General features: G+C 36.5%; 1 protein-coding gene across 7 annotated transcripts in view; it reads right to left on the bottom strand.

Moving 5' to 3' along the window:
• Window positions 1-5,584: 5,584 nt before the first annotated feature.
• ZNF292 (zinc finger protein 292) overlaps window positions 5,585-14,437 on the bottom strand; it is a 95,652-nt gene continuing 86,799 nt past the window's right edge. For all 7 annotated transcript variants that reach the window (XM_059177137.1, XM_059177136.1, XM_059177135.1 and 4 more), the window contains one exon: window positions 5,585-14,398. In XM_059177137.1, coding sequence (XP_059033120.1) covers window positions 7,250-14,398 — 7,149 coding nt within the window. In that variant the 3' untranslated portion in view covers window positions 5,585-7,249. The remainder of the gene's footprint in view (window positions 14,399-14,437) is intronic.

Here is a 14,437-nt window from a genome sequence, read left to right on the forward strand (position 1 = left end):
CTGCCTTCGGCTCAAATCATGATCCAAGGGCCCCAGAATCAAGCCCAACATCAGGATCCCTGCTCAGCAGGGGGCCTGCTTCTCCCTGTCCCTCTGCTTGTGCTCTGTCAAATAAATAACATCTTACAAAAAAAAAAAAAAAAAAAAAAAGCCCCACCGAAAAACAATAGTTTAAGAGGTCCTTTTTCATTGTGTAAAGCTAACATTTCTAACCTGCGATCTTAGGATCAGGTTCCATCTACTACTCTACTTAAACTTCTACTCTACCTCTTTAACAAGTACCTCCCCAGAATCCACAAATATTCAAGACTCATCTTAAAATCCTTCAAATAAGGGAAAACACCCAATTTCCTTTTCTTTCGCGCAAGATGCTTAAATAATTCATTGCCTTGACTTCCTTAGCTCTTTCACCAATTGAATATAACTACACAAACACTTATTACTTGGCATTTCTTATTTACTTGACATTTATTACTTCACTTAACTTCTTTAAAGATCAATGACTACCAAAGATTAATTCTAGTAGCTCCGTTATTCTTAATGATCTCCCAGTGGCACAATACAGGACCAAAAACTACCCTTCATCATTCTCTTCCAGCTTCTGTAATGCCCTATAACCTTACCTCCATTCCTGGTCCTCACCTCATTTAAACCTTCCTTTCCAGGTTGTCTTTGCTAGTTTCTTTTTTTCTGCCTACTAAGTGTTGGTGTTCCTCTGGGTTCTAGCTTTGGTGATTTATCCTTCCTTACATGCTTGCTATTTCTTTCAATTCCAGCAAAATTTAGTAAGTGCTCCCTATATCTCAGATTCTGAGCAAAATGCTCATGAGACAGAGGCCAAGATACTTGTACTCAAGGAGTCAAGTCCACAACTGTAGTTTCAGACCCGATAAAGAACTGATCACTATTCCTCTCTGCCTTAATGACCTATAAAAACCTCAAACTCAGTATTAACTTTCCATCCAACCCTATTTCTTCTATATTATCTTGGCAAACAACATCACCATTCACAATTATCCAAGCCAAAACTTGAGAATTTTACAACATATACTATTTTTCACATCTTAACCCCTCTCTACCAAATCCTTCTCGCTGGAACTTAACCTGTTCTCTACCAAATCCTTTTCAGTGGAACCTGAAAATGCTCAATTTTCCTATACTATGAAAAACTGGTTGGACTCCATGACTCTTTTAGCAACTATTGTGGGTTTTTTAATTATTTCAATAAAATACCAAAAATAGGCATTTACACTTGTTCTCTACACTTCTCAAACTGACTTCCACTCAAACTAAGTAACTGCAAAGGTTACAGATTACTTTCTTACCACTAAATCCAAAGGAGACTTTATAATTCCCTTATCTCAGCAGAACAGGACACCTGAAATAGTTCCATCCTACAAGTCTCATGATTTTTTTTTTTCTATTTCTCTTTTAATCTACTTTGAAATTCTGAGTTTCTCAGAGTTAGGTCCTGGATTCTTTTCTATACAATCTTCCCTTTCGCAATCATCAATTCACAAAACTGCTCTTTTATCCTCACCCTCCTAAATAACATTTCAACAATGTATTCAAACTAAAAACCTATAAATTATCAATTTCTATCCTCTTCCTCTTTTCCCATAACCCATAATGATCAAGTCCTGTCAAATATCCTAGATCTCTCAAGTCTGTAGACTTTTCTCCTTCAGCCATCACCACTTTTCAAGACTGTATTTGCTCTTTCCTGGACAACTTGGATAGACTCTTTAACTGGTCTCCTTTAATTTTCCACTGGAAGACTCCCTCACTAGAATGAACTTTTAAAACCAGCTTGGAGTTTTCTCTAAGTTCCTTCCCCTTATCTCCTTCTTTAGAGAAGTCTTTATTAACTGCTTTCCCTCATTACAGACTACATAGTACCAAATTCTCATTGTTATATATTCTTGTAATGCCCTTAGCACTAATAATTATGCTAACTGTATAGACTCAGCTCCAGAGACTATTGATTCCAGTCATAATCAGGTTCTCTTTATCTCCCATTTAAGCATTCAAGAAGTTTTTACTACCATTAGATATGTACTATGTTTGAGGTACTGGATTGTTCCTTAGCACAGAATAAAAAGCAATTACAACCTGATAAATGCTATCAAGGAAAGATGAGTGCTGCAATGGAGCAATTGATGACGGGGATGAGGCCTGAGGCCTAAAGAAGAGGGAGTTAGAACACAATAAAATATAGCACTCCAAGCAGAAGGAACCACTAATGCAAGGGCCTTGAGATGTTAAAGAGCCGGGTTGGTTTGAGGAACTCAAAAGAAATCCATGTGGCTAGAACACAACGGGCAAATGAGAACAAGAATTTAGATGGGCAGGCATCATAGTAAAACCACCACATTTTATTCAAAGGGCAGTGTGCAGAAAAAATTCCCTTTCTCCACACACTTCCCACAGACCCACTAGAATTACCTCAAAAAAAAAAAAAAAATTAACCTAGCTGTTCAGTGGGGAATATTGTGGAAGAAAGCTCATAAAGAGAATGCTACAGTGGTGTAGGCAAGAAATGATTTGGATGAGAAGTGGGTTCCTTTTTGCTTGAGGTAAAAATGCCTTAAATTGTGACCAAACATTAAGGGGGTGACTTGGTTACCATGATGATGTTAGAGAACCTAGAATGAGGAACCTAGGTAGTTATTTCACTTATCCAGATTAGGAATAGGGGAGAGGAACAGATTGAAGGTAGGGTAGGGAAAGAAATGATTTGGAGGTGTTATGTTGGAGGTAGGCAGTTGAAATTACAAGTCTGTAACTATGAAAAGTTTGGTCTTAGAGGTGTGATGGTACATTCATACTGAACACCAGAGAATGGGCTCAATCATCCAAAGAGAGTGGTGACATACACACACAATAAGCCAAGGTTAGGTACTGAGAGGGAATAGGGTTGGACTTAGCAATGTAGCAGCCAGAAAGGTAGGGTAACCAAGAGAGAGTATTTCCAAGAGAACTCATTAAACCTATTAAATGCTCCTAAGGCAGTGAACAAGCAGAAAAAATAACAGATGTGGCAGCATGGAAGAGAATGGTAATCCTGATGACAGCAATCCCAGAACAGTTGTGGGGAATATATATAGTGGGAGTAAATGAGAAGAAATGGAATGTTTGACAACTCAAGATTAGCTATGATGGGAACCTAATAAAAGGGATTATAGTTAAATGGAAGCTGAGATTATAAACTTGCCTGTTGTAATGATTTCCCTCCCATTCAACTGCTCAAGAGCAGACAGGTTTTGAAATTGTTCTAGATTATGACACAGAGAGAAAGGCATGGTGTGAGGATACCTGTAAAAGAGTGCATTGAACAGTGGGATCTAGTTTCTAAGTAGGACAAGTTGAGGACAGGGATGAATAATGAGCAGGTGGTAGGATTAACTGACTAGTTTCGATGAGGTAGAAGTATTTTTTTAGTGGATATATCCCAAGCAGGTGAGCTAGCAGTTTGTGGTTGGACAAAGGGAATCTAAATTCCAAATATGGAAGTGATACATGTAGGGCTCCCCTTTATGGAGAGCTGATCACTGAAATGAACCACCTCTACGGAGCAAAACCACTGAGAAGTAAAGCAGATACTATCATTTTGTTCACTGAGAGGTAGGTAGTGTTGGGAGGCACAGACAATAAACAATATAAAATTAAAAGCACTGTTATAAAAGGACATGTGAAACCTATCAACTGGAATGAATAAATTGGCCAATCTGAAAAATCACCATTTGTAAACAGCTGATACAAGCTGCACTAGTGCACACACCTGCTTATTCTCAGCCCTGATTTAATGAATGAAATTTTAGAGGAGTGTTTCCTTAAACATGCTCCCTAGAACACTAAGTTAGTTGGATATATTTAAGTATTTCTTTCATTAAAAAAGAAAAACATTTTCATTTTCAGTTAAGTCTGAAATATTCCCATTTAACAGTTAACATGTTCCCTGCATAGAATTTTCATTTTTTTTTTCTTTTTGAACTTTCAGTCTTTAATATACTACTGCACACTGAACTCTTTAAACTTGCAGTTTAGACAACTCTGATGACAGGATGTTCCAACCTGGTGGTATCTCACTACAATAAACATTCTGAAAAAGAATGTCTTACTGTTCTACTTCTCAACTCTGTTAAGACCTTTTCTTCTGGCCCCCAGAAGAAATTTTTTGCCTCAAGTCTCCCTGCTTTTAACTTCCAACTTATCCAATCTATCATCCTCTATAGAATACGTATTATCTTTCTAAAATTGGTACCTGTTCAAACTGTTGAACTTAAATGCATTCAGTAACCATTCAACAAATCAAAATTGAAAACTATAAGGCATACAAGAACCTTCATGACCTGGCCCATTTCCTCTTCAGCTTCTCCAACCCCCTATCTTTCCACACAGACTACTTCCAATATTGTAAATGCACTATGTTGCCACATACCTCCATACCTAGAATTTTCGTTTCCCTATGACCATTCCAGGACTAGTCGTTCATCTTTCAAGACTCATCTTTTCCAAAGATTTTCATAAACACCCGCCCCTGCAATATACGGCATTCCCTCCTTGACTATCTCTAGCTATAGTATTTATGTCGTCTTAATAGCTACAGCAACTGTTTGCTTACCCGACAATCAAAAAGAAACTCAATCTCTGTCCAGCCCTTTAAAATAATTTAGGCTGAATGTAACACAACTGAAAAGTTCCCAAACTGTTACCTTTTCACTTCACGTGATGTATTTTGAATAACATGTTCTGATCTGTAGATTAAAATTCTTTGGGTTTAGAAGAAGGGGAAAAAAATCCATTTTTAAATGATAAAACCTAAGCAAACTAAGGCTGTAGAAAGAAAATACCTCAATGGACTGAGGAAAAGTATAAGTGAAAAATACATACTTTAAGATTCCTTTTTTAACACTTAGGCATTACATTCCATATCAGATTTTACCAACATGCTGTTCTATAAATCTGTATTTTTAAACCTAACTTGATTTTTCTGTTTCATGCTAAAAAGCCCACTCTGCTATAATTATGTTTAGCAAGCAGTACCTGGAATATAGAAAAAATTAACTCAATATTGGCAAACTTTCCCCTGTCATGTAGAACAATTACAGAAATGTCTAAGGGTCAATTTTCTTGAGCTAATGAGCAAAAGAAAAGCCCCAATACAATGGTATTTTCACTTCACAGTGGTTCATCACTACATTCACCAGAAATAAATCTACTTGCTACTGCACTATTGAGGACAGTTTTGCCAAATGCCTATCTTTAAGAGCTAGATCAACTTCCAAGAAACTTACGGAAACATTCAGTTGTTAACAAAAATTTAATATTAAAATTATTCAGAGTTAAGTTACTGTTAATTTAGAAAAAAACATGTATTAATTACCCATAGAACAACTTTTATTTTAATAAATAACAGTGGGCTTATCAAAGGGAAGGAATTTTAATGTGTCAAGTTTTATGCATATTGGTAATAAACCTTAAGGAGGTGAAACCAACTATTCAATACAACCCATTAGGCCCTAAAAATAAAACTATAATGCTTTAATAAAACTTAAAAAAAAATTTTTCCAAAAGAAAATAATTCACTCCTTGACCATGCTTATTTATTCAGAGTACCAGCAATTTCAGTTAAGTGCTTCATTTTTCCTGCAAATCTGATGTTGCACAGGGAATATACACATTTTCTTATTATTACAACATCATCAATATCTCAGGCTAATAATATTGTGAATGCAACTGGTTTATAACAAACACAAAGTCAAAAATCAATGCTACTATATACGGCAAACAGAAACAAAAGTAAATTCAAAAGGTGTTTTCTTTTGTTTCCAGTCCTGACTTTAGCTGGACTTCAAATGAAAGTAATAAACTCTCCTGAAATAACCTCTATCTCTGCCGTGAATCCACAGTATAAATATGGTGAATAAAGCTAAACTATAAGAGCTAACTATATACTGAATAACCAAAATAATCAATTGTAACAACTAATACTGCTCTGGAAGACCAATCTAATGAAAAAAGTATCATTAGATGTGGTGGGAAAATACAAATCTGTACAATCTAACATCTATAAACAATAAAATCAAAACATCCAACTTCCTTATAGAAAGTGTTTCATCTATGTAATTATAAATGTTAAGGACTCTTGCATTTTATAAACACAAGATGGGCTCACTTTGATGATACCAATTTTAAGATTTATAAAAATGTTTAAAAAAATCTTTCCACAAAAGTTTATACAGTTTAAAGCTATACACCAATCTATAAATCTCAGAAAATGGAAAAAAAAACTTTGTAAGATCACATGTATAAAACAAGAAATGAAATGTGATTTTATTTAAGGCAATACTGGGCTACTTCACAAATCACCACCTCAAATATTTACACTGCTCCACACTACTAGTTTCTATCACATTCACAAAGGATTTTTTTTTTTAATACCAAATGTTTAAAATCTTTGATGTAAGATTCTTTATTCACATTTCCATTATATTTCATGGAATCATAGTAACTATACCCAATTAGAAGCATTGAAAAAAAACCTGTAGCTATAGGAAACCTCTAAAGAATCTGCTATAATTTCACATGAATCCCACCCCCAAATTCTGGAGGATAAATTTACAAAGCAGAGCAAGATATTGATATAATGTGCCTACTTTGTGAAAAGTAATTCTGAGATCTTGTAAATAAACGTTTTATGTAAAAATCAATGAACTATGGCAGAGTTTCTACTTTTAGTTCAAAAAATTCTTAATTTAAAACCATAAAAGAACAGTTTTAAAAACTTGATCACTTAGTTAAAAATTAAAATTCCAAATATAAACGTGTCATTTAATAGTTTAGACTTACACACTGCTGGTGGCAGCAAATGATTTACAATAATAAATATATACAAAAAAGGTATCTACAAACAAAGACTACTGTCCTACATGAGCAGTGACCTGGTGAAACTGATCAATCACACAGATAATTCAATTTAGTTCATGGAAAGGGCAACTGGCTGATAGAAATTTGAGGTGTAGCTCAACTATTTACAATAACTGAAGTACTGATTCTGTTCCTCAAGTCCCATAGGGATAAAAAAAAAAGTTTTACATGACAAATGCCATGTATTTTTTTTTTCTTTTTTTGGCCAGGTTAATTCATGTCAACAAAAATTAATGAAAAAGTTTCACAATTCTAGCATGCTTGATGGCTTCCTATTTAAAATAAAACCGTAAATAATATATTTATAGTACATTAGTTATCAGTACTGCCCTCTACCTGTAGCTTTACCCATACTAATTTCTTTCATAACAGACATATCTGGATCATTTGAATGTACTTCAAGTTTTTTCAGACTGACGGTAGGTTTCATTTCCTGAAGTTGTTTTAACACAAGTTCAGTGCAATCTTTAAGAGTCTTGTCTAAAACAATTTTTACATTATCACTGCACTGAAGCTGTGATGGATTGGCAAACTGTACAAAGGTTTCACTTTCTTTACAAGAACATACATGATTTCCACTAGTCACAGCAGTCTTATCAATATTTTTTCTTGAATTTGAATGGGATCCTTTCTTATTTCCACTATTTGGATGGTCTTTGTCAGAATTTTTCTTCTGCTTTACTGCAGACTCCTCAAGAAACTTCAGAAATGATACTTCAAATCCCATTGGTTTAAATGAGCTCCAGTCAAAAGATGCAGGATGCTCCTCTGTAGTTTGAATGGCAACAGCAGTTTCTTCTTCTTTATGCGTACTACTTAACTCAACTGCTGAGGCTGGTTCTGCTTTTTCAACTTTTCTCTTTTTATTTTGGGAGACATTTTTTTCTTTATTAACTCTCTTCAAATTACTTGTTTTTTGTTTTTCTGACTGGCAGGGGTTATTTTCCTGAAAATCATTACTTACATTTGAAGACGTATGAGCTTGGGTCTCAACACTTGCATTGTCTTCATTTATTAATTTTGTAATAAATAATTCTGTTAGCTCATCCATTTCATCTTTTTCATTTTTTTCACTTTCCTTCTGTGGAACTGTAGCTGTTCTGGAGTTATCATTACTCTCTGTTACACATGCATCAGAAGTTTTCACATCATTCTTATCACCTTCTTGCTCAGAAGTGTCCTTTAGTTGTGAGTTGCAACACCGTTTGAAGACAATGAGAAGATTACGGTGTTGTGATGTAAATGCCTTTGATAATTTATGGCATTTATAATGTCTTATTATATTGCTTTCACTTGTAACAACTGATGTGCACCCTTTTATCATACATGGATACTGGGTCACAAATCTGCTCGTACACTCAGATAAGGCATCATTTCTAGCCTTTATGGAATATACGTGCTTTCCACGTTTTAGAGAATAAGGCTTATTTTCTTCGATCTGTACAATTTTAGCTGTCTTATTTTCTAAATTATTTTTTTTCTTTCGTTTTGTCTTAGGCATTTTGAGTCCTTCCTTTCCAGATCTGTGTTTTGTCCCCCGATGCTTAGATTTTGTCTTTTCTTGGTTTGCTTTGCTTGATATATTTTCCTGACCAGGTGTTAATCTTCTTGGCCGAATCAAATGAGCTTTATGTTTGTCATTATGCTTATTAAAAATATGTCGGAGGAGATTTGACCGAGTTGCATATATACGGTCACAGCCTTCACAGTCACATTTGTATATGCCATCTTCTTCAGTTTTACTTCCCCTGATTCCAATTCCATGATCTGCCTCAAGATGAACAACATAGTTCAAATATGTGGTAAATGAAGACTTACATTCTAACTGGTCACATGGAAATTTCCCAACATCCACAGAAGCAGTCATACCTTCAATTTCCTCAGGAGTCATTTCATGAAGTTTCATGTAGTGTTGTATCAGGCCAGTAATTGCTTGGAAAATTCGAGAACAGTCACTCACCTGACACCGAAATTCTTTCACAGTCTGTTTGGTTTCAATTTCTTCACTTTCTTTACCAGCTTCACTTTCTTCTTCAACCTCTGCAGAAAATGCAGGTAGATCTGACTTGTGTACAGCCTGGTAATGCAGAATTAGGTTTTGCTGTATAGTAAAAGCAGCAAAGCAACCCTGGTGAACACATCGATAAGGTCTGTAGGGGCTGTATCTTGTTGGAAACTCAACAGAGTGAGAAACTGGCTTCTTGCGTTTTTTCTCCTCCTTTTCTTTTTTATGTCTCCTAATTTTTCGTCCTTTGGTTTGTGTATTTGTGAGAGAATTTGAATTACATTGTTCTGAAGTAACTGTGATCACCTGCAAGGAATTTTCTGTTTTTTCAGGACTTTTTTTTTCTACAAGTTGTTTTTCTGGGATCACTGCTTCATTACTGAGGGCATTCTCCTTCACTGCTCCCAAATCTAAAGCAGGCTGGAATTCCCTTTTGTTTTCCTCCGTCATAGTTAGCTGTCTTTTTACTTGTGGAACTCGTGGGGCTGACGAATTTTCACTCTGAGATTTTCTTCCATAAGGCCTTTTTATTTTTAACTTTACCATTTCTTCTGTTGTAAAATGATGGACCAACTGGCAGTGTGCCCGGAGATTAGAATTTCTTGTAAATGTTTTTGTACAGGTAGGTACTACACATTTAAATGGAGCAAATTTCAACTGATTCTTCTTAATTTCAAGAATCATCTCTGGAGTGTACTGATGAATCTTACCATAGTGCTTAAATAAAGCATCCTTTGTCATAGCACTGTAATTACAACCTTGGTTTTGACACACGAAAGGTTTATTAACTTTGTCACTAAACTGAATGTTGCTTATCATTTCAGAAACTGGCTGAACAACTGTGACAGTTGGAACTGGTTTAACAGGAGTGGGAGTCAGTGTCACTGATGTATTTATTAGTACACACTGGGGTGCTGGAGTGGACAAGTCATTTTCTAATTTCAATTTCTGCAAGCCTTCTAAAATTTCCTGTATTTGATCCTCCTTATGTAATACTTCAGATGGAGGAATGTTACTTTTTGCTGGCATGACACCTACGAAGGAGGAAAACTGAGAAGAATCAGGTAACTTGTTATTTTGTACAGTGTTTACTGAAGGAAGCTGAATGTTATAATTTATTTGAGCATTCTGTGACGTTTCACCAACACTGTGAGATCCAGTTTTTACCTCAAGTATTTGAGAATTCATAGCACTTTTAATAATTTCAAGAGTCTTTTCAAAGTTTTGTATAACATTGTCTTCAGAAATCTGCAAATCAGAATTTATTGAAGTTGTGCACGAATTCAAAGCCATCATTTGGGAATCACCATTTTCAGTTTTTAATGTTAAAGGCGCTAACACTGTATGGGACTCAAGATTGGTTTTAAAGTTTTCTTTCACATCAGTAATAAATAACTGATTGTCAACACTATTTAATTTCTGTGTTAGGTTTTCCACCAAACCCTGAGGCTCACAATTTGGAATTACATTTGAATGGAGGTTACTAGTTGGTATCTCAATACTCTTTGCTATAAGTCCCATTGCTGTTAAGTCACTTGTTACCAAGTTTTGGGAAGCATTAGGTGCAATTAAGGGAGGAGCAACTTTCTTCCTTCTCTTTGAAGCACTGTTTCCCTTTTTATTTAAATGACCAGACCTTGTGTTCTGAGGACCACTTATAACTGAAACACGTGAACTGTTATTGGTAAAATTTTGTGATGGCCCACTAGAATTAGGGAATGAACTAGAACACAAACCATTTTCAACAGTCTTCAGTAGTAAGTCATTTGTTGGGAAAACAGGCAAACTGCTGCATTCCTCAATGGAGGAAGTTTTGGAGTTTGGTGTCCTATTCTGGTTTGTCAGCAGGGGGTTTGGGTGGCATACAGTCTGCAACAGGGGTGGTACAGCTGGATTTGGCATCACTGTTGCATTTACTTGTGCTGCATCTGGAACACAACCTGCTGGAACATGAGAAAGGATTTCAGAACCCTCAAATGTACTGGGAATGCCAGCAGTTTCCAAAGCCTGTTTAATAATTTCACTTCCTTCTTGGCTAACACTGGTACTAAAGCTAGTCACACCAGTCCGAGGAAATGTATTTGGTAAAAATGTTGAGCGATTTTCAGCAGCAAGAAGTTGCAGAAATGATGGATCTTTAAAACATGCTTCTGGATTGAAGGTAGACTGTTGTGGCTGCTGCAAATTTACTGCATTTGTGGAGAGAATCATGCTGGCAAGAAGAGAAGGCTGTCCATTATTCTGTAGAAGTTCTTGAGCAATTTCTGCTCCATCCAGTGGTTTACAGTAAGATCGCTTAGATAAGTGTCCACCCAGAGATCTGGGATTAGTAAAAGCCCTGTAACATCTGCTACAGATAAATTTCCCATCTCTGATAATTGCAGGCCATTTAGCCCTTTTGTTGTGCTTGGGTTTTCTTTCCTTCCCATTTGGGCCCCGCCCACGGTCTTTTTTAACTTTTTCAGGTGCAGACTGTTGGGCACTGCTGTTATTAAAGTCATTTGCAACACTTACTTGTGAAGGAAAAACTGCATTTTCACCATTACCTCCCTTTAAAAAGGAGGAATTAGCGTTTGCTTCAATCTGTGAGGAAAAATGATTTGTACTATTTTCCAGTTGGGAAAAAACAGAATTAGCCCCACTCTCTGCTGGTGAAGGGAAGAGAGACATTGAACTACTTTCCGCAGGTAGAGGAAGGAAAGGATCTGAACCACTGTCAATATTCAAAGGCAAAACTGTTTTGGTTAGATCTTCCATTTGTGCTGGCAAGGTAGTAGTAGATAAATTTTCCATCTGGGAACATATAATACCACCACCTTGTTCATTTTTATCCTGAGAAGGTATATTTGGATTTATGACACTTTCCACTGAGGGCAGCAGTGGAGCTGACACACTTGTTAAATGAGCTGGAAAAATGGAAGGCGAGACATGCTGCAACTGATTTGAACAAGTAGGATTCCCGTTGGCTTTGGTCTGTGGTGTAAAAAATGCATTGTTAGAGCTGCTCACCTGTGATGGCAAAAAATAAACAAACTTTCCATTATTTGGTGTATTTAAGTTGTTAGATTTCTGACCTTTTTTATTTTTGCGCTGCATTTTAAATGCAGCATACTGGTCAGGGTGTGCTGTCTTCATGTGTTTCCCGATACTCTGTGAAGAATTATAGGTTCGAGTACATCCCTCGACCTGGCAACTGAATTTCTGAACTGGCGCTTTTGGAGGCACTGATGGAGTTCCTAAAGAACTACTTGGGTTGGGCTGTGGTGGAACAAACGTGATACTTTCCAATGTCTTAAGAGGTAAATTATAAAGATTGGATGATGTTTTGACATTACCTCCACATTCAAACTTGGAAGCTGGTAAACTGTTTAGAAATCCTGCCTGATTTTGCACAGAAAAGGTCATTAGGTTGTTCACTTGTCTTTCTAAGTTTTGTGGGGTAAGGTCACCTATTTTGAGGGTATCTGAATTTACTAAAGAATTCTGAGTAATCTGGGCTTCATTAAAGCAATCCTGCTTGCTTTCTTGAAAACTTGGACGACACAAATCATTACAAGTATCTCCACCTGCTGTATTTAAGTTTGTGACCAGTGATTCACTAGTGCCTTCCACAGATGAGTTTTCTTGTTTTCCAAAGTTATCCTCGATCCCCTGATTGAGGGACACTTTAATGGACACAGCTACTTCACTGGCCTGAAGCAGAGGAGTAGTCACAGAGTTCTCCAAACCATTTGACAATGGTCCATCAGCTGGCCTGAGCTCTGATGCAGAAATCTGGTCTTGTTTGGTCACAGCTGATTCTGCTTTGCTTTTATCCCAAGCATCACTTCCATCTGTCGGTAAGGTGTTTTCAATATTATTTTCTGAAGGAAGCACAGACCTCTCTTTCTCAAAGCTCACTTCTGTGTTCGGATTCACTTTAGAAGGCTGAACACAATCTCCAGATGAAGTACGCTGGTTTTCAGGAGGCAGCACTTTTTCAGGAGTACTGTGATCGTCCAGATGCTTTTCTAGCTCACTCTGAGAACGATACACTTTACCACAACCTGTGAACTTACAAGTATAGGTATTATAATGCTGTGCTTCATGATCATACAGTAAATAAGCTTCTGAAAAAATTCTGCCACATTTAGGAAACATACACTTTGCTCTAAAAACTTGATGTTCCTTTCGGTGTGTTAAGAGCTCTGCGTAACTATTAAAACCAGCCTTACATTTCATCTGTATACAGATATATGGTTTACTGCCACAGTGCATTTGTAGGTGATCATTAAGATGAGTAACACTTACAAAATGCCGTCTACAGTACTGGCAAATAACTTTTTTGCTTTGCATTTCAAGAAAGCGCTTGGCATCTTCATTATCCTTATGCCCCTTTACATGAGCAATTAAATTTTTGAAGTACTTAAAGCCCTTTTTACAAAAAGTTACAGGGCAATTAAATTCATTAACAGGTACTGGTTTTTGGACTGGGATTACTTCTGGTTCATATGATTTATCTTTGTCATCATTCTCATCATCTGAACCATCATTGTCATTAAATATTATGAAGTCTGTTGAATAGAGACTATTCTTTTTTATAGGCCGCTGTTCCTGCTTGGTCACAGCATTAGTCTTCTGATTCTCGTTGGAAGTTGTGATCTTAGGTGGCCTCCCCAATCTTCTTAATGGTTTCATAGCTGCTAGTCTCTCTTTACTAGATTGTTTAACATGTAATGTGACATGAGGGACAAAAGTTTCTTTAGAATTGAAGTTCTTTGCACATATAGGGCAACTGTAAATCCCATCTTTGTAATGTTTTTGAGCATGTCGTACTATTCTATGACCAAGGAATTCTTTGTCACATAGCACACAATATTGCATGTAGGCTTGCCAATTCCTAAACCTAGCAGAAATAAATCCCCTCTCTCTTAATTGTTTTATCTCTCTCTTCTTTTGCTTTTCATCACAGATGTCTTTAAGAAGGCCAGAACTAGCACCAATTCCACCAGAAAGTCCATTCATAGAAGTTTCTTTAATCTCTTCCTGGTAGTCCATTACTTTCTCATAAACTTCACTGTCGTTTAGTTCGTCTATTGAAGACACAATAGATGCTTCTTCCCCCATTAATGCAAGACACTGTCGTTTTAACGTTTTCCAATCCCAGAATTCTGGATCAAAGGGCCACTGAGTTTTCAATACAAGTAGGAGCTCACAACGTAGAGAATTTGGTATTGGAAGATTCTCTTCATCGTATTTCTGGTCTGGCTGGTTATACAGCATCTCCACAGCATAATATGCATCTACTGTAGGCTCAATAAGAAATTCACTCAGCTGACAAGCACGTTTAACCTCCAGATCATCAGGCAACAAGCATGAAATGGTCTTGCAAATAGATATTTTCACTTCAGTATTTTCTGTAGATTCCAAACGAAGGGCTTTTACACATAATTCTATACAGGTGGCAAGTCCAGCCCCTTCAGTCTGTGAAAAAGCAAACAGGAAATGTTAATTTAATCTACA

Source organism: Mustela lutreola, chromosome 6 (genome assembly GCF_030435805.1).
Source record: "Mustela lutreola isolate mMusLut2 chromosome 6, mMusLut2.pri, whole genome shotgun sequence".
NCBI classification, from domain to species: Eukaryota; Metazoa; Chordata; class Mammalia; order Carnivora; family Mustelidae; genus Mustela; species Mustela lutreola.